Here is a 22091-nt window from a genome sequence, read left to right as displayed (position 1 = left end):
AATAGAAAAACCCCATTTTTCTAAATGAAGCAGTAAAGTATAAGACCAGTTTTCACCATGAGTATTGAATGTGAATCTCTGAACTCTAGGGGCCTATTTGCTATTTTTAGGCATTACTCACCAGATAATCATCGAAAGGACCAGCCCACAATGTGCTTTATTACCTTTAGAAACAGTCTGTGCCATGCAGGCTCCACCTATCCTACCTGCAAGTAGAACTGGTTTTTAAAAAGAAGAAACAGTCTCCTTTTATCTAACTAATACTGTGAAGTGTGGTTTAATTCGGTGAGAGATCACAGAATTTGCAAAAGTGGCAAATAGCTCAGCAGGAGAAGAAAGTCATCTGTGAAAAGGTGTATTTAGCCATGTTTTGTAAACTTCAGGTAAGATTAAGTAATGAATATATTTTGTGGAGACTTCTGGATCAAAAATTTAATAAAGGGAAGAGCCCAGCCCAGCAGGAAATCACCACCATTTACCTTTTAAAAATTGAACTGTTTATTTATTTTTTTTATTACCCACCAGCAAATTTGGAAAGGAGTTGTTATTAAACCAGAGCTTGATTAACAAAACCAATCAATACTTGCTGCTGATATTTCTAAGTAGTTCAACATCAGATCATTTATAATCTTTCCTTAAAGTATGTGTCACTTTACTTTTCATGAGTATTAGTTCATAATGTATCACTTTTAGTGACTTTTCACTTAACTCTCTCAACACATAGAATCAAAAATAAGCATAGAGATACTGAATCCAGTCTTTAATTTCTCACATGAGGAAACTAAGGTCTGCGTATTTCTTTCATTCTATGTTGCATTAAAAAAGCAAAATCAATTTGCTGTTGTTACAATTATTTTCAAAACAAAACTCATCCATAATCCTACCTTTCAAATACAGTTGACCCTTGAGCAATGTAGGAGTTAGGAGTGCCTCCCCTATGTAGTTGAAAATGCACACTTATCTTCTGACTTCCAAAAAAATTTACTACTAACCTACTATTGACTTATGGTAGTAAATAATAAAATAAACTAATATCTACATATATTTTAGGGATTTATGACATACCTAAATTTTTAATATTTTCAGTATTCCTTAATTACATCATCTATCTATGAGTTTTTTTCAAATTGTTGCAAACCTCCAAAAATTTTTTCAATATATTTATTGAAAAAATATAGGTAGACCAGCGCATTCAAACTCGTGATGTTCAAGAGATAACTGTAGTTGTTTTCATTTTTGTAGGTCTTCCCGTGTGACTATTTAATTAACATAAATGTGTTCAAAAGTTACCTATAATTTTGCATTTCACCTATTTAATTTAACCACATATTGTAAATATTTTTTATGCCATCTAATAATCTTCATAATAATATGTCTAATGCTCATAAAAATGGTTGGATTGATATTCTATGACTTAACTACCATTTTTTGAACTATTAGGTGATCCCAAGTTTTTCTCTATTATACATATTATAGTAATAAACAGTTTTGTATAGTTATTTAATCAAATAAGAAATGAAATTTACAAAATTATTGGTACTGAATATAAGGATAACTTTAAGACTTAATTTTTTATTCTCTTCCAATAAAAAGTCTTGATCTTTTTATATCATTTGTTTTTAAGAAATCACAATATTATAAATCCTTAGAAAATCAGTAACAGTGTACCAATTATATATTAAATTAGACAAGTGTGAGGAGATGGCTCAAGATGGCAGGGTGAGTAGGCCAGCAGAAATCTCTTCCCAAAACCATATATATTTTTGAAAATACAACAAATACAACTATTCCTAAAAGAGAGACTATAAGATACAGTACAACAGCTGGGCTACATCTACATCTGTGAGAACTCAGCATCTCACAAAAAGGGGAAGATACAAAGCCGTGAATTGGCGGGACCCGAGCACTCCCCTACCCCAAGTCACCGGTGGGAGGAAAATAATCTGAGGGGTAGACAGTGGAACCAGAGGACTGCTAAATAATCAGCCCTAGTAATCTACACCAGGAGCACAGACACACATTGCAGGGTGTACTAGATATTAGAGAAACAGAAAAGTAAAATCCAAGATGAAGACTGTGAGTGGGTCCCCACAGCTGGCTACCCTAGAAAAAAAGAAAAGCGGGCACTTTTAAAAGTCTTAAAGGGAAAAGGGCTTAACAGCTGGACAAAATCGACCCAGGACACTCAGCCAAGGAGGCTGGGAATCTTAAGGAACTACAGGCGCCCTAACCCCCTGGATGACAACGCAGCTCTGAATCTCCTCACGGGAATAAGCAGCCTACTGTTCATTACCCCCTACCAGTGCTGCAAGCAAACCGGCTGACCTGTCACAGCTGCAGAGCACCTGGAGAGCAGCCCTGCCCACAGCAACCACACAGAGACTTCTCCCAGTGTGCAGCTAAGTGAAACAGACCCAGAGGCTGCCACTGGGGCGCAGCTGCACAGCACAGACAGAGGAAGCTGGAGCAAGGTCTGGAAGGCACAAAGAGGCACCATTCTCACAGGAGAACACACCCAGAGTGTCTGGGACACCCACAGTGCCCTAGGCTATCCCAATGGCCACACTGCCCACGGGTGCTCAAGAGATTAACCCAGAGACTGCTGCTGGTGTGCAGGTAACTGGCACAGGCAGCAGAGAAGGGCAAGGTGACCAGCAAGCAGGAATGGACTTTGTTCTCCCAGCTGACACATGCGCCACCTGCCGGCGATCACTTCTATTGCCATGAAAAGGCAGAAGAATCTGGTTCAGTAAAAAATCACTCAGACAACCCCAGACAGAGGGTCTGGTGAGATAGATATAACCAAACTTCCTGAAAAACAATTCAAAATAAAAGTCATAACCATGCTGATGGAGCTCCAGAAAAATATGCAAGAGCTAAGGGATGAAGTCCAGAGGGAGATAACAGAAATGAAACAATCAATAGAAGGACTTAAGAGCAGACTGGATGATGTGCAAGAGACTGTTAATGGAATAGAAACCAGAGAACAGGAAGACAGAGAAGCTGAGGTAGAGAGAGATAAAAGCATCTCTAGGAATGAAAGAATATTAAGAGAACTATGTGAGCAATCTACAAAGAACAATATTCGTATAATAGGGTTACCAGAAGAAGAGAGAGAAAAAGGGATAGAAAGTGTCTATGGAGAAACAATTGCTGAAAATTTCCCCAAGCTGGGGAAAGAAATAGTCTCTCAGACCATGGAAGCCCACAGATCTCCCAACACAAGGGACCCAAGGAGGACAAGACCAAGACACATAACAATTAAAATGACAAAGATCAAAGGCAAGGACAGGGTATTAAAGGAGCCACAGAGAGAAAAATGATCACATACAAAGGAAAACCCATCAGGATATCATCAGACTTCTCAACAGAAACCTTACAGGCCAGAACAGAACGGCATGATATATTTAATGCAGTGAAAGAGAGGGGCCTTGAACCAAGAACACTGTATCCAGCATGATTATCATTTAAATTTGAAGGAGGGATTAAACAATTTATGGATAAGCAAAAGTTGAGGGCATTTGCCACCCACAAACCACCTCTACAGGATATTTTAAAGGGTCTGCTCTAGATGGAACCACTCCTATGGCTAAGTAGATGTTACCAGAGAAAATTAAATTGGAGCAAAGAAAGCAGACCAACCAAATATTAACTAAAGGCAAAAAAATAAAATCAACTATCCACAAAAGCAGTCAAAGGAAACACAAAAGACTACAGAATAAAACACCTAACATATAAAGAATGGCGGAGGAAGAATAAGAAGGGAGAGAAATAAAGAAACATCAGACTGTGTTTATAATAGCATAATAAGAGAGTTAAAGTTACACAGTTAGATAGTAAAGAAGCTAACCTTGAACCTTTGGTAACCATGAAAACAAAGCCTGCAATGGCAATAAGTACATATCTATCGATAATCACCCTAAATGTAAATGGCCTCAATGCACCAATCAAAAGGCACAGAGTAATACAAAGAATAAAAAAGCAAGACCCATCTATATGCTGCTTACAAGAGACTCACCTCAAACCCAAACACAGACTAAAAGGGAAAGGTTGGAGAAAGATATTTAATGCAAACAATAGGGAGAAAAAAGCAGGTGTTGCAGTACTTGAATCAGACTAAATAGACTTCAAAAGAAAGAAAGTCACAAGAGATAAGAAGGACATTACATAATGATAAAGGGGTCATTCCACCAAGAGGATATAACCATTATAAATATATATGCACCCAACAAAGGAGCACCGACATATGTGAAAAAAATACTGCCAGATTTAAAGGAGGAAAAAGAAACCAATGCATTCATTTTAGGAGACTTCAACACACCACTCACTCCAAATGACAGATCCACCAGACAGAAAATAAGTAAGGACACAGTGGCACTGAGCTACACACTAAAACAGATGAACCTAATAGACATCTACAGAACTCTACACACAAAAGCAGCCCAATATAAATTCTTCTCAAGTGGACACGGAACATTTTCCTGAATAGACCACATACTAGGCAACAAAAAGAGCCTTTGTAAATTCAAAAAGATTGAAATTCTACCAACCAACTTCTGAGATCACAAAGGTATAAAACTAGAAATAAATGGTACAAAGAAAACAAAAAGGCTCACAAACACATGGAGGCTTAACAACATGTTCCTAAATAATCAATGGATCAATGACCAAATTAAAATAGAGATCAAGCAATATATGGAAACAAATGACAACAACAGTACAATACCCCAATTTCTGTGGGACACAGTGAAGGCAGTTCTAAGAGGAAAGTATATAGCAATCCAGGCCTATTTAAAGAAGGAAGAACAATCCCAAATGAATAGTCTAAGTCACAATTATTGAAACTGGAGAAGAACAAATCAGGCCCAAAGTCAGTAGAAAGAAGGATATAATAACAATCAGAGAAGAAATAAATAAAATTGAAGAGAATGAAACAATAGAAAAAATTCATGAAACCAAGAGCTTGTTCCTTGAGAAAATGAACAAAATAGATGAACCCCTAGACAGACTTATTAAGAGAAAAAGACAATCTACACACATAAACAGAATCAGACATGAGAAAGGAAAAATCATGACGGACACCACAGAAATACAAAGAATTATTAGAGAATACTATGAAAATCTATATGCTAACAAGCTGGATAACCTAGAATAAATGCACAACTTTCTAGAAAGATACAACCTTCCAAGAATGACCAAGGAAGAAACAGAAAATCTAAACAGACCAATTACTAGCAACAAAATTAAAACGGTACTCAAATAACTGCCCAAGGACAAATTCCCTGGACAAATGGATTCACTGCTGAATTTTATCAGACATTAAGAGAAGACATAATGCCCATTCTCCTTAAAGCTTTCCAAAAAATAGAAGAGGAGGGAATACTTCCAAACTCTTTCTATGAAGCCAGCATCACTCTAATACCAAAACCAGGCAAAGACACCACAGAAAAAAGAAAATTATACACCAATATCCCTTATGAACATAGATGCAAAAATACTCAACAGAATATTAGCAAACCAAATTCAAAAATACATCAAGAGGATCATACACCATGATTAAGTGGGATTCATCTCAGGGATGCAAGAATGCTACAACATTCAAAAATCCATCAACATCATCCACCACATCAACAAAAAGGACAAAAACCACATGATCATCTCCGTAGATGCTGAAAAAGCATTTGACAAAATTCAACAACCATTCATGATCAAAACTCTCAACAAAATGGGTATAGAAGGCAAGTACCTCAACATAATAAAGGACATTTATGACAAACCTCCAGCCAACGTCATACTTAACACTGAAAGCTGAAACCTTTTCACCTAAGATTGGGAACAATACAGGGATGCCCACTCTCCCCACTTTTATTCAACAAAGATCTGGAGGTCCTAGCCATGCAATCAGAGAAAACAAAGAAATACAAGGTATCTAGATTGGTAAAGAAGTAGTCAAACTGTCACTATTTGCAGATGACATGATATTGTACATAAGAAACCCTAAAGAATCCACACCAAAACTACTAGAACCAATATCTGAATTCATCAATGTTGCAAGATACAAAATTAATACACAGAAATCTGTTGCATTCCTTTACAGTAACGATGAACTAGCAGAAAGGGAAATCAGGAAAACAATTCCATTTACAATTGCATCAAAAAGAATAAAATACCTAGGAATAAACCTAACCAAAGAAGTGAAAGACCTATACCCTGAAAACTACAAGACACTCATGAGAGAAATTAAAGAGGACTCTAACAAATGGAAACTCATCCCATGCTCTTGGGTAGGAAGAGTTAGTATCAAAATGGCCATCCTGCCTAAAGCAATCTACAGATTCAATGCAATCCCTATCAAAATACCAACAGCATTCAGAGGATTCAACATGGCAGCATGAGAGACAAGAGAATTCCTCCGTAAACCCCATATAGTGTGAAAATATACTTAATACAACAAGCCCTGAAACAGCAACAGGAAAGAGGGCTGCACCAGACTGCATACAGACCTTACGAAACAGGGTAACAAAAGAAAGCCTTGGTCTGGAAGGACCCAAACCCTTTCCCCACCTCAGCTCACCAGCGGGAGGAAGAGAAACAGAGTGGGAAAGGGGTGGAAGCCTAAGACTGCTAAACACCCAGTCCTGGAGGTCAGCTTTGGAGCACAAACCTACATTGTGTGGTGATCTGGAGGTTGATGGGGTTAGGGAACTGGGACAGGTGGAGTGCTTGAGAGACTGAGATTCTGCCATTTGTGGAGGATGGGGATCCACATCTGGCTACTCTGGGATAAAGGAAAGAAAGGTGGTCTCAGAGGCTTCCTAGCATTGAGAGGGCTGCTGAATGGGCAGGGTTTGCACTGAGCTTGCTGTAGGGGAGAAGGAATAGTTGGACAAGTTTGTCTGGGTTCACTCTGCCTAGCAGGTTGGGAAATTGGAGGAGCTTCAGGCGCTCCATCCCCCTGGGTGCCTACTCAGCTCCAAGGACCCCCACCGTGACATGCAGCCTACTGTGCCTTTCTTCTGGCCTTCCAGAACCTGCTCGCAAACTGGCACTCACTGCACTGACTTCAGGCTAGCCAGAGGGAGGTTCCACCTACAAGAGCTACAGATGCCAAGCACAGAGTCTTGCACCTGTGTGCTCACCCCATTGGCTCTGATAGTGGGGACAGGCACTGCAGCCGGGATTCAGGAAACTGCTCTTTCCTCCCCGCAGGCACCAGCACTGCTACCTAGGACCCCCAACTTCACTGTATGGGCTGAGCAGCTCCAGAGACTAGAGCTTCTGGGCACTAGAGGACACCACATAGAATTATGAAATGTCAAAGGAACCTGGTTCAGACCAAAATCTCACAAACCCCAGAAGAAGACCAAATGAAACTGAACTCTCCAATCTTCCTGAAAAAGAGTTCAAAATAAATATCGTAAAGATACTCATGGAGATATAGAAAAAGTTTCAAGAACTCAGGGACAAATTTAAGATGGAGGTACAATCATTAAGAAATTCCATATCTGAAATGAAACATACAATGGAGGGATTTTAAAGCAGATTAGATGTAGTAGAAGAGAAAGTAAATAGAATAGAAATTACAGAACAGGAATACATAGAAGGTGAGACACACAGAGATAAAAAGTTTCTCTAAGAATGAAAGAATATTGAGAGAACTGTGTGACCAACTCAAATGAACAATATTTGGATTATAGGGGTGCCAGAAGAAGAAGAAGAGGAAAAAGGGATAGAAAGTGTCTTTGAGGAGGTAATTGCTGAAAACTTTCCCAATCTGGGGAAGGAGATACTCTCTCAGGCCATGGAGGTACACAAATCTCCCAATTCAAGGGACCCAAAGAAGACAACATCAAAACATATAATAATTAAAAAGGCAAAGATCAAGGATAAGGACAGACTTTGAAAAGCAGCTAGAGAGAGAAAAAACATCATGTATAAAGGAAAACCCATCAGGCTATCATCAGATTTCTCAAACAGAAACCTTACAGGCCAGAAGAGAGTGGCATGATATAGTCAATGCAATGAAGTAGGAGGGACTTGAACCAAGAATACTCTATCCAGTAAGAGTATCATTTAAATTTGAGGGAGGGATTGAGCAATTTTCAGATAAGCAAAAGCTGAGAGAATTTATCTCCCATAAACCACCTCTATAGTGCATTTTGGGGGGACTGCTATAGATGTAAGTATTCCTAAGGCTAAATAGTTGTCAACCAAGGGATAGACAGAGTACAGAATAAGATATGTAACATATAAAGAATAGAGGAGGAAGTAAAAGGGGAAAAAAAGAACCTTTAGGTTGTGTTTGTAATACCATACAAGTGAGTTAAATTAGATGGTTAAATAGTAAGGTAATTACCCTTGAACCTTTGGTAACCACAACTCTGAAGCCTGCAATGGCAATAAGTACATACCTATTGATAATCACCCTAAATGTAAATAGTCTGAATGCACCAATCAAAAGACATAGAGTCGTTGAATGGATAAAAAAACAAGGACCAACTATATGTTGCCTACAAGAGACTCCCTAAAAACCCAAAGACATACACAGACTGAAAGTAAAGGGATAGAAAAAGATATTCCATGAAACTAATGGAGAAAAGCAGGAGTTGCAGTCCTTTTATCAGACAAAATTAACTTGAAAACAAAGAACGTAACAACAGACAAAGAAGGACATTACATAATGATAAAGGGGGCAGTCCAACAAGAGGATATAACTTTTGTAAATATGCACCCAACACAGTATCACCTACATATCTGATACAAATACTAATGGATTTAAAGGGAGAAATAGAATGCAATGCATTCATTTTATGAGACTTCAACACACCAATCACTCCAAAGGACAGATCAACCAGGCAGAAAATAAGTAAAGAGACAGAGGCACTGAACAACATACTAGAACAGATGGACCTAACGGGCATCTACAGAACACTTCATCCAAAAGCAACAGGATACACATTCTTCTCAAGTGCACGTGGAACATTATAGATAATATACTAGGCCACAAAAAGAGCCTCAAATTCAAAAAGATTGAAATTGTACCAACCAGATTCTCAGATCACAAAAGTATGAAACTAGAAGTAAGTTACAGAAACAAAATGAAAAAGCCCACAAACACACGGAGGCTTAATAACATGGTTGTAAATAATCAATGGATCAATGACCAAATAAAAACAGATCAAGCAATATATGGAGACAAATGACAACTATAATTCAACACTGCAAAGTCTGTGGCACACAGTGAAGGCCATGCTAAGAGGGAAGTATATTGCAGTACAGGCCAACCTCACAGAAGAACAATCCCATATGAACAGTCTAAAATCACAATTAACGAAACTAGAAAAGGAAGAAAAAATGAGGCCCAAAGTCAGTAGAAGGAGGGACATAATAAAGATTACAACATGAATAAATAAAATCGAGAAGAATAAAACAATAGAATCAATGAAAGCAGGAGGTGGTTCTTTGAGAAAATAAACAAAATAGATAAACCTCTAGCTAGACTTATCAAGAAAAAAAAGAGAGTCTACACACATATACAGAATCAGAAATAAGAAAGTAAAAATCACTACAGACACCACAGAAATATAAAGAATTATGAGAGAATACTATGAAAAATTATATGGTAACAAACTGGAAAACCTAAAAGAAATGGACAACTTTCTAGCAAAATACAATGTTCTAAGGCTGACCCATGAAGAAACAGAAAATCTAGTAGACCAGTTACCTGCAAGAAAATTGAATTGGTAATCAGAAAACTACCTAAGAACAAAACTCCTGGACCAGCTGGTTTCATTGCTGAACTTTATCAAACATTTAGTGAAAACCTAATACCCATCCTCCTTAAAGCTTTCCAAAAAGTAGAAGAGGAGGGAATACTCCCAAACTCATTCTATGAGGCCAGCATCCCTCTAATACCAAAACCAGGCAAAGATACCACAAAAAAAGAAAATTACAGACCCAAATCCCTGATGAACATAGATGCCAAAATACTCAACAAAATATTAGCAGAGCAAATTTAAAAATACATTGAAAAGATCATACACCGTGATCAAGTGGGATTCCTCCCAGGTATGCAAGGATGGTACAACATTAGAAAATCCATCAACATCACCCACCACATCAACAAAAAGAAGGATAAAAACGACGTGATTATCTCCATAGATCCTGAAAAAGCATTCAACAAAATTCAACAAAATGGGTATAGAGGGCAAGTACCTCAACATAAGAAAGGCCATGTATGGCAGACCCACAGCCAACATTATACTTAACAGCGAGAAGCTGAAAACTTTTCCTTTAAGATTGGGAACAAGACAAGGATGCCCACTCTCCCCACTTTTATTCTACATAGTTCCGGAGGTCCTAGCCACAGCAGTCAGACAACACAAAGAAATAAAAGTCATCCAGATTGGTAAGGAAGAAGTCAAACTGTCCCTGTTTGCAGATGACATGATATTTTATATAAAAATCCCTAAAGAATCCACTCCAAAACTACTAGATCTAATATCTGAATTCAGCAAAGTTGCAGGATACAAAATTAATGCACAGAAATCTGTGGCATTCCTATACACTAACGATGAACTAGTAGAAAGAGAAATCAGGAAAACAATTCCATTCCCAACTGCATCAAAAAGAATAAAATTCCTAGGAATACACCTAACCAAGGAAGTGAAAGACCTATACTCTGAAAACTATAAGACACTCATGAGAGAAATTAAAGAAGATACCAATAAATGGAAACATCCCATGCTCATGGATAGGAAGAATTAATATTGGCAAAATGGCCATCCTGCCTAAAGCAATGTACAGGTGCAATGCAATCCCTATCAAAATACCAACAGCATTCTTCAATGAACTAGAGCAAATAGTTCTAAGGTTCATATGGAACCTCAACAGACCCTGAATAGCCAAAGCAATCCTGAAAAGGAAGAGTAAAGGAGGGGGAATTATGCTCCCTGACTTCAAGCTTTACTACAAAGCCACAATAATCAAGACAATTTGGTACTGGCACAAGAACAGATCCATAGACCAATGGAACAGATAGAGAGCCCAGATAAAAACCCATGCATATATGGTCAATTAATATATGATCAAGGAGCCATGGATATACAATGGGGAAATGACAGCCCCTTCAACAGCTGGTATTGGCAAAACTGGACAGCTACATGTAATAGAATAAATGAAACTGGATTATTGTCTAACTCCATACACAAAAGTAAACTCAAAATAGATCAAAAACCTGAATGAAACCATAAAACTCTTAGGAAAAAACATAGGCAAAAATCTCTTGGATGTAAATATGAGCAACTTCTTCATGATCATATGTTCCCGGGCAAGGGAAACAAAGTAAGAAGTGAACAAGTGGGACTGTATCAAACTAAAAAGCTTCCGTACAGCAAAAGACACCATCAGTAGAACAAAAAGACATCTTACAGTATGGGAGAATATATTCATAAATGACAGATCCAATAAGGGCTTGACATCCAAATTTTATAAAGAGCTTACGCACCTCAACAAACAAAAAGCAAATAAGCCAATTAAGAAATGGGCAGAGGATCTGAACAGACACTTCTCCAAAGAAGAGATTCAGATGGCCAACAGGCACATGAAAAGATGCTCCACATCCCTAATCATCAGAGAAATGGAAATTAAAACCACAATGAGATATCACGTCACACCAGTTGGGACAGCCACCATCCAAAAGACAAAAAACAACAAATGTTGGCGAGGTTGTGGAGAAAGGGCAACCCTGCTACACTGCTGATGGGATGTAAACTTGTTCAGCCATTGTGGAAAGCAGTATGGAGGTTCCTCAAAAAACTAAAAATAGAAATACCATTTGACCCAGGAATTCCACCCCTAGGAATTCACCCTAAGAATGCAGGAGCCTAGTCTGAAAAAGACATATGCACCCCTATGTTTATTGCAGCACTGTTTACAATAGTCAAGACATGGAAGCAACCTATGGGTCCATCAGTAGATGAATGGATAAAGAAGATGTGGTACATGTACACAATGGAATATTATTCAGCCATAGCAAGAAAATAACTCCTACCATTTACAACAACATGGATGGAGCTAGAGACTATTGTACTCTGTGAAACAAGCCAGGCAGAGAAAGACAAGTATCCAATGATTTCACTCATCTGTGGAGTGTAAGAACAAAGCAAAAACTGAAGGAACAAAACAGCAGCAGACTCACAGAACCCAAGAATAGACTAACAGTTACCAAAGGAAAAGGGACTGGTGAGAATGGGTGGGAAGGTAGTGATAAGGGTCAAAAAGGGGCATTACAGTTAGCAGACATAATGTAGGGTGGGGGGCACAGGGAAGGCAGTACAACCCAGAGAAGACAAGTAGTGATTCTATAGCATCCTTGTACGCTGGTGGACAGTGCCTGTAATGAGTATGTGGTGGGGACCTGATAATGGGGGGGGTGTCTAGGAACCATAATGTTGCTCATGTAATTGTAGATTAATGATACCAAAAAAAAATTAGGCAGGTTTGGTAGATAGGCTTCATATAAATGAGCAATTCTTGAGGAACAATAAATGAACATATTGATTTAGCATGCAGGATAATATATTTACATTATAATGAAAGACACTTTACTTATGTTACTTGGGCCTGCTAAAATTGATGTTGAAGCCTAAATTCTTAACATATGTATGTGTGTGCTCATGCATGTGTGTGTACGGATGTTTGCAACGGACTCTTCTTGAGTGCCCTCTATTTCCTGCACCTAGGTCTAGGCCTGTAGATTTTACAACTGTTTACTTTTCTTTCCTTTTTCACTTTCTTTGCTTCCTTTCTGCATCTCTATTTTCACCAGTGCCTATGGGCTCTAGTTTTTAACTCCTGATACCAGTATTTTCCTCCTCCCTCTTGCTTCTCAAACTTTCCCTTTGCAACTTTCAGCACTCCAAAATTACCTTTATTTCCCCTCTATTCTTCCCTTCTCATCCAAACTCATTCTGAGATATCTATATTAATTCATCTTCTGCTTACTGTCATGAGGCATTAATGCGTCCTCTATTTTTCCTGTTTAAAGTTTTTTATTAGTAAAAATAAATAGCTCTGTCATTGGTGAATGTCAGGTCATATTATGGCTAGAGTTTAAACTGGCTTTCCTTTACTCTTACTGCTTTGATTAATGTCTTCAAGTGCTCTCTGGCTCTGGGCAAGGAAAAAGTAAAGTATTTGTTGCCAGTGTGAAATCCTTGAGAACCCACAATATCTTTCCCTATGAAGTAAGAACTTGGCAACTCTTTTAAGGTCTCAATTCTTATCTGATCTTTGCTTCTTACTAAAGGAGCTAAATTACTACTGTAAAAGGAAATGATTCCCTGATTAGTAGCCCTGCCCTCCTCTCTAACATTTGGGGAAACCCTCTCCTTAATGAAAAAGGGAGAAGTAAGGGTTATCCCTCTATAAGAGACTAAGAAGCTTGCTGCTTCTCTTTTATTTCTGACCTTGGAAATGCTTGGTTGTAACAGAATAGAACAATTTTTTATATAATCATTACAAACAGTTATTCTTAATACCTAATTACTGTGTAATAATTTTATATCATTTCTCTTCTGTTTAAGTTTTTCAAATTTTATTTGATCAAGACACCAAATACAGTTTAATATTAGTTGTACAGCTTGTTTTTGTTATGGTAGATTTATATTTAGTAAAATTGGTTAGTATTTTACATTAAATTTCGCTTCTAATAATCTAAATATTTCAGATTCTCTGTGGTTAGACTTTAGTTTTACTGAGCTATTTTTGCCCATTAAAGAAGAGTTAGCCCAGATATTAGGAATAGCAATAAGGAAGAGCCTAAAATCCTTCTGACAGTATAAAACAGAGATGACATAAACTGAGAAGCTAAGAAATCTTCATCATCTAGTCATGTTAGGAATATTTGACAGGAAACCAGGTGGCACAGTTGTGTCCATGCTGACAGTTTGTTCTCCCCCATGGTGCAGATACTCCATATTTTTCAAGAACCTGCTCAAAAATTGAGCTGTTTAATATTTTTGACCTGAAAGAGATTTTCAGAAGCTCTGTGCGTCTGATTATACAGGTAATTTGTGAGTTCTAATGTAAGCTCTGTACCACAGCATTGAATAATGGTCTGGTACCAACTTATAATTAATATCTGTCAAGATTTACAGCATAGGAAGGGGTGGAGGAATGGCCTTGTTAATCCATCCAGACAGAGTGTAAAATAAATTTTTATACCTTTTTGGAAACTTCAGAGAGCAATTTACTATGTTTCTATGTGTGAGTTTCATAGAAGCATGTTTCTTTATCCTTGGTTTTTCTCTGGGAACATTTGCCACAGATCATTCATCTTATTTTATTTTATTTGCTAGTATGCATAAGCTATATTTTAGGCTTTGTTTGATACTTGAGAAGGACCCAGGGAGATTTGCTTCACTATTATATTAAACCTATGTAGTCTGATAGTTTCAGAAAACTAAGAAACCCCAGGAGGCATAAAAACCAACTAGGGTGACAGCAAAGAAATAGAAATCAAAAACTCTGGGACCTTAAACTGCACTCTTCTCATATACAAAATAAGCTGTTCATTTAATTAGTACTTACCTGGCATCCTTGGGATATATTGTACTTTTCTCAGGTTAGTGGTAAATTTTGAAATATTATAGCTTAAGACAGAGCTGTGAAAATAGAGAATCTTGGAGTTGAACGGTATTTTAATGGTTATTTTGTTACCAGATATAGGAATCCCTTTTATATATAGTTGTATGTACATTGCTAACCATTTAAGTGGCAGGAAACACACTGAAAAACTAATTACAGTTATTAATCTAGTCCCAAAAATTCAGAGAGTGAGTGCTCTGAGGAAGTGTAATAGTAATAATTCTTTAAGTTAATGAAAAAATGGTGATCAAAAGCCTTCAAAGAAAGCAGTATCTTAAGTGCTTTTTCCTTCCTTTAATTTCTGGTAATCTGTAATTGGAATCCTATCAGTTCTTGAAATATCTCTGATATTTCCATTTATATTTGTTTGAATCAGAGAAAGGAACAGAGACTATTGCTTGAAGGGCTTCAAAGCAGATAAAGACTTGATCTTTTCATACTTTTTTACTTGTATAATCCTAGGATTTTCTGTTTTTCCCTCTACTTTGGCCCCTAAGGAAAGGAGAAAGAGAGAGAGAACATAAGCTTGATAGTGGATACTGATCCTTGTACATCAGTCAGAAGTACTGTTTAGTGCCTAGTCACTCATGTGCTTTGATATTTCTTTCATCCTGCAGGCTTACTGTGGGTTTTTCCGTCCTGGAGTTTCTTCAGAGAACCTTTCTGCAGTAGCCACAGGAAACTGGGGCTGTGGTGCCTTTGGGGGTGACGCTAGACTGAAAGGTGAGTAAGTTGTTAAAAGAAGGATAATTGCATTCTGATTAGAGAGAAAAGTTAGTTCTTCCAAGTGGATTTCTAATGGTTTGTCATAATAAGACACCACAACAATCTGAGAAAGAGAATACTTGACACCATCCTCTTTGTTCTTACTGTGTTTAAAGGAATTCTTACTTTATTTACTATTTCCCTGCAGAGGTCACTTGTCTCTTTGATCTACCAGACACAGTATTTAGTTGAAAAGTCTAAAATGACTATATTGTAAAGTTTCAAAACCAGAGTACCCCCTCAAGCATGTTCCTTTACCAAGTGATTTTTATGGACAGTTACTTTATTCTCCAAACTTGTGGAGCATTCTGCTATGCATTGTGGTAGGCTCTGACAATACAAAGGTGAATAAGATGTGGTCCCTACTTTGGGATTCATAATCCTGCATGTGCTAGAAAGTCATAGACAAATGCAGCACAGAAATGAGTGCCTTAATAGAGGTACACTGTGTGTGGAGTATAGCTTAGGAGAGCTGCATGAATAGCAGATAATGAGACATTTGGGTACCCAAGAAGGTTAAACATTTCTTGCATTTTATTGTGTAGAAAAAACACAGAATCTGATCAACAAAGCTATTGGTGGTTTACCAGATTATGACATCTGTTTTACTCTCAAAAGTATTCCTTATAGAAAATAATATTATATCATTACTTAGGATTGTTACTGTTCTGTGTCAACCCAACTTGTCTGATACCAATTGGATGTGCTATAATACAATCCTGACACTAACTACCCAGAGTTCGTGCAGACCTCACAGGTTAAATGCAGAATCCTCCACAAGACCACTCTTAATTCAGATTCTAGCTGCTAGTCTTGGTATGGAGGGTGTCTGCCAGGCCACCCCTACCTCTGACCAACTGGCTACCAATCTGGAGGTTCCCACAACCTCCATCAGGTTTGATAATTCACTAGAATGACTCAGAGCTCAGGAAAGCAATTACAGTTTTGCTATAATAGATACACTAGGATGAGATCTGGGAAGGAATACAGAGCTTCCATTCCCTCTCCCTGTGGAGGACATGTTACTCTCCAGCATCAATGTATTCGCCAACCAGGAAGTTCCACTGACCTCCAGTGTCCAGAATTTTTGTTGGGGCTTCATTATGTAGATAGACATCATTGGCCAGAGCATTGAACTCGATTTCCAGCCTTCCCTCCACTCCCTGGAGGTCTTTGGTTGAAAGTCCCAATCCCGAAGCTCTCTTGGGGGACCACCTATAGTCACCTTATTAGTATAACAAAGGAAATTCCGAGGATTTTTCAAACTTCTGTGAGGGAACCAGGACAAAAGCCAAACAAATTATTTGTAACATTAGTTATCAAAGTAACAAGAAAACAAAGCAAATGAAACAGTGAGCAGGCTTTGATAGTCAAACTAAATATAAATAAAATCCATTTTGGGATTAGAAAGTTGAGTCTGTCATAATTTATGAGCCTGTTGTTTTTATAGAAATGGTACTTTTTTTTAATCCAGAAAAATATCATGAAGTGTGTAAAAATCACCAGAAGTCACTGTTAATATTTTGGTGACCATCCTTTCAGACATTCCTATGTAGCAATCTATGTAACCATTTGATATTAGTAAGATCATACCATATGATCCCACACTGTGCTCTAAACTTCTTATTTTGAAGACTGTACAGTCTCATAGGTGGCTTTCAACACCAACAAATGTAGATCTATGGGCAACATTTTTTAATAGCTATGTAGCACTCATATGTACCCACATACCTTAATTTATTTCACTGATTCTCCATTCATAGACAGTGGCTTATTTATCTTATCTTGCAAGCAATAGTGCAGTGTATAATTTATATACAAGTTATATATTATTATTTTCTTTAGGGTATTTCCTAGAATTAAGATTAATGACTCAAAGGATATACATACATGTTGCCCATTGTCCTTCTGAAAGGCTGTATCAGTTTACATGTCATTCTTGCATATAAGCTATCTCACCAATGTGGAATTTTAATCTTTTAAATTTATCCAAGGTTTAAAGGTTTTTGTATGTTATTGGCCATTTTTGTTTGCCTTGTGAACTGCTTTCTCACATCATTTACCCATTTTGCTCTTAGGGAATAGTTTCAATTTTTCATTGGCTGGTAATAGATCTTGTAGCTTAAGAAATATTAATTATTTAACTATCATGTTGCAGGTATTTTTCTCAATTTTTTTCATTTATTTCAGCTTGTTGGATGGTTATCATATGGAGTTGATTTTTATGTATTCACATTTTTGTGGCATGCTTAGAAAAATCAATCCGATTCATTCTAGAGACTTTCACCCATATTTTCTTCATATCTAAAAACAAAAACTTCATGTTATTATTTTCAGTGTTTTGAAAGTCTGGGTGAAGGAATGGATGAAAGAATTTCTGGTTTTTATGAAATTCTTTATCATCCTGAGTTTGTTTGAAGAAACCCATTTTTTACTCTGAGTTTATTGATCTTATGAGCTTTTTCTGTTTTTCTCTTAAGTAAAATGAATGACTAGATTCATACCATCAGTCCAGAAACCAGGTCTGCCATAAGCCTTGGTCATTTGTGATAGACAATTTGAGAAGCTTTATAATAAATGTGTTCATTTTGTTTCTTTCATAACATAAAACCATTTTTCAGAGTGCAGTTTTGCTTCCCCTAGTGACTATCAAGCATAATATTCAGATTTTGGTAACATATAATTCATTTTCTCAATTTTCAAGGTTTTAACTTTGGACTGCCTTTTTGACATCTTCCTTGCCTTTGTTTGCTCAAATAATTAAACATTCAAAACCATCATAAAGCTCTTTAGTGGGGGAATTGTTTACTGAAGTTGATTTTGAAGAAAAAAATTACAGTACATGTAATAAAATATACAGGCATTATTAACTACTGCAGGAATGTAATGCTAGTATAGAAGGATGTTTTTTGGACTGCTGCCATATGGGAGGAAATGTACAGTATATGTGATACAAACCAATTTTTAAATTATGAATATAAAATATCACATACAAATTTGAGGTTATCTGTTTATATGCAGAGATTAACTATGGTTGTCTCTAGGTGAGGGATATAAATATTCTTTATGTTCTTTTTAATGTGTATTTTTCTGTGGTGAGCAACACAGGACACATGCCCTAATGAGACTGAGGATTTCCAGTTAATATTTATTGCATACTTACTCTGAGTAAAAAATTTCCTGAGATTAAAGAAACTTTTTATATATTCATTTTCTTTCATACCTTATGTCCCATTTATATCAAGCCTACATAATGTCTTTAATAGTTATTTGCTATTTTGGTATCAAATAGCTAAACTCCAGAAAAATCATTGACCTAGAAAAGGTTGGAACCTGGACAATGCTAATAAATCACTTTCTGCCATGCTGTGGTTAACCTAGCCTCTCCCTTTAGTTGGGGATTCGGGGGGTTCTGCTTGTGGAGTTGGGGAAGGGGTACCTATCAACAAAAAAAGACAAGTAGAAGAACAGAATTATAGGCCAGGTCACCCCAGTTTGTCTACCACAGGTTCCTCATCACTTTGTCTCCTGTCAGAACACACCATTCTCCGTTTCATTTTCAGCCTTGTTCCTACACACTTGAGTAATATTCCTTCTTCAGCATTTCTGCTTTGTTCTCTTCTGTGGGCCCACTGCCTAGTATGGGGGTTTTGTATGACAGTGCATTCAAAGTGTCTGGAGTGAGCAGAACAATTGTCAGCACACTGGAGATGCCACTGAGTTAGTGCATCTGGGAAATGACTTGGGATTATTTTTAACTGCTTGGAGTTGCTGATGAACCAAGTTCAGGAAGTACTGCATTCTCTCCTTTCGTTTGCTTAGTAACTCTCCCATTTGTATCCTCATTTTTAATATAAGGAAACCAAGTTTTGTAGAGAGCCTAATAAACCTGCCCAAAGAGAGACAGCTAGTAAGTGTTAGAGCCAATATTCAGACTTGGCCTATGTTCCTCAAAAACTAGTAACTAGCCTGAGGTCTCAAGAATAGCAAGTGGCAGTGCTAGAATTCAAACCAGGATTGAAGTCCAGGGGCTCGGTATCTATGCTCTTGCTCTTTAATTTTTATTGACCACAAACTCTGTGTCTGGATCTGGATTTGGGAGTTGCTATTCTAGAGATGGTGGTTGAATTCTTGAAGAGAAAGTGCATCTTAAAGCAGGTGAAAGAACCAAAGATTGAGCCTTTAGTAATATCCATTGTGAGGTGGTGGGGAGGTAAGTGTTGTCAAGATTTAAAACAGTAGCCAGAAGACAAGACCAGTTAAAGAGTGAGTTGGCCTAGAAGAGTGAGCAAAAAGCCTTTGGGGCTGGTACCTTGAGCTTTTAGGGTATGGGGCATGAGAACTCACAAAACACCATGGGTTTCATTAGAAGAACAAAGTAGTGGTACTTTCAAATCGATACTATTTTAGCCCACTTGCCAGCATACATTGACATAATGTAAATAAACAATTTGAGGAAATTCTTCTGACTGGCATATGGTAAGTTTGCTCGGAGTAGAGCAGAATGAGTTGGCATGGCAGTTTGACAGCATTGTGAGTGGGGGGACAAGTTCTTGAGTCACATTGCCAGGGTTAGATTCTCAACTCCACTTCTTTCTGGCTCTGTGACTTGAGACATATTACTTAACCTTTTGGTGCCTGTATTCCTTATTTTCAAAGTCTTACTCAGTTTCTGTAAGGATTAAGTGAGTTAACCCTTGTAAATCTTGAGTTCATGTTTATGAAGCTTCTAGAACTATTTAGTGTGCTATGAGAGCTCAGTGTTATCAGTTGTTACTAATATTACATGCTGATGGCCTCAAACCACACCTGCGTTATGAGTATCCGTCATTTTACTCATTTTTTGTTTGGCTCATTTGTTGGACGGTTAAACTATGAATTTTTATGTTATTCATGTTTATTTGAATTTTCTTCGTAGCTTGACAGTGATGCCAAAAAGAAAATTAAAACCAAGCTCCCTGCAGGTTAATTTAAGTGATTATTTTGGCACCTAGTTGTGTTTGAAGTTAGAATTTGATGTTTTTATGTCATACTTGGAGTCAGTCCATACAATCTATTAGATTTATTATTTATTCCCATCTAACTCGTGATGCAGGAGAGTTCACTTAAATCATGAGACATAATTCTCTAGGTTTGCAAAGGCCTTGGGGATGTCTTAACTAGTGAGGTATGAAGAAGGTTCTGTTTAACATGATCTTTTGTTAGTGTTTACTGATATATCTAGGGTTAAGATTAATTTATATTTCTGAAAATTTCATTTGTGTATTAATGGTCTAATATCCAACATAGGGAGAAAGAATATAACAGAAATTATGGGATTCTACACTCTGAAAGAGTCTCTAGGGTTTTTATATGAGTCAACAACTCCTTCATTGCATAGCTGGGAAAAATACAGACAAGAGAGTTAAGTGACTTGGCCAAAGCCCTAGAGCTAGATAGCTATAGCAGAAGAGTGAGACTGAACTCAGGGCCCCTGTCTCCAGTTCCAACTTGTCTGAAACATGCTTATATTACAGTGTGTACCCAATTAGAAATGGATATGAAATAAAGAATGTAATGTGAGTTGGTTTCTCTTATTAGGATCCAGCCACTTTGTAATACCTCTAAGAGCCTGTCCACAGGGACAAATGGCCTGTGAAGTATTTTTTTAAAAAATTCTATAGGAAGATAAATTTGAAGTGTTTTTTATTAATGTTTCATTTTCATAAATAGCAAATGACTCGTGATCTAGCATTTCTGTATATAAGGAGGAAATAGGACTAAATGAACTTTTCTTTGTGTCTCCCTCTTTTTTTTTAATGGAATACTTAAAGCCAAATTTTCATTGAAATTAAAAGGTAAGAAATGATACCTCTTGGTAGAAGAAGATGACGATTCATTAGTTTCCATTTTTATATGTAGTTTAGGTTAATTAGAAACCTTTTAAAATTGAGTGTACTGAAGCTTTAATGTATGCATAAGTTGGTTGAGTAGTTTTAATTAAAACTTACCTCTATTTTGAGATGAATTTCTTACAACACTCTAAGATTAATGATGCCTACTCATGGTATCTCACATGTGGATACTCAATAAATATTGGTTTGGATATTGTGAAATACTTTGGTATTTTAGAATCTCACATGTATTATAGTGTCTTAGATTCTTTGCCAAACCTGGGGATACTCGACTATATCAAATTTACTAGTTACCTTAAAAATAGTTTTCCTTTCTACATAATTTTTTTAAGTTTTTATTTGAAAATAGTTTCAAATGTACAAAAAGTTACAAGAAGTTAAATTCCTCTGAGTCTATATATACATATACACACATATATATACATGCATGTTAACACATCCACACAATTTTTTCCTGAGTGATTTGAGCTTAAGTTATATAAAATACCCCTTCTCAAGTGTGTGTTCCGTAAGAATAAAATACTCTCTTATAGGGTTAGGGTAAAAAAAAAAAATACTCTCATATATAAAACAGATTACAGCTATTAAATTCATCAGTATACATTGATAGAATATTTTTATCTACTCTTTATTTACTTATTTATTTTATTTATTATTTTTTTTAGATAATTATTTTTTATTGAAGGGTAGTTGATGCACAGTATTACATTACATTAGTTTCAAGTGTACAACACAGTGATAAAACATATATATACATAATTCTAGGTTCCAGCTATCACCCTA

General features: G+C 36.8%; 1 protein-coding gene across 3 annotated transcripts in view; it reads left to right on the top strand.

Annotated features, from left to right (window-relative positions):
- The window catches only part of PARG (poly(ADP-ribose) glycohydrolase), a 179050-nt gene that overhangs the window by 144468 nt on the left and 12491 nt on the right, over window positions 1–22091 (top strand). For all 3 annotated transcript variants that reach the window (XM_057505767.1, XM_057505766.1, XM_057505765.1), the window contains one exon: window positions 15267–15372. In XM_057505767.1, the coding sequence (XP_057361750.1) occupies window positions 15267–15372 (106 nt within the window). The remainder of the gene's footprint in view (window positions 1–15266; window positions 15373–22091) is intronic.

This window comes from Manis pentadactyla, chromosome 8, assembly GCF_030020395.1.
Source record: "Manis pentadactyla isolate mManPen7 chromosome 8, mManPen7.hap1, whole genome shotgun sequence".
Lineage (NCBI taxonomy): Eukaryota > Metazoa > Chordata > Mammalia > Pholidota > Manidae > Manis > Manis pentadactyla.
Note: the sequence above shows the minus strand (reverse complement) of the source record. Positions and strands in the feature narration are given on the sequence as shown.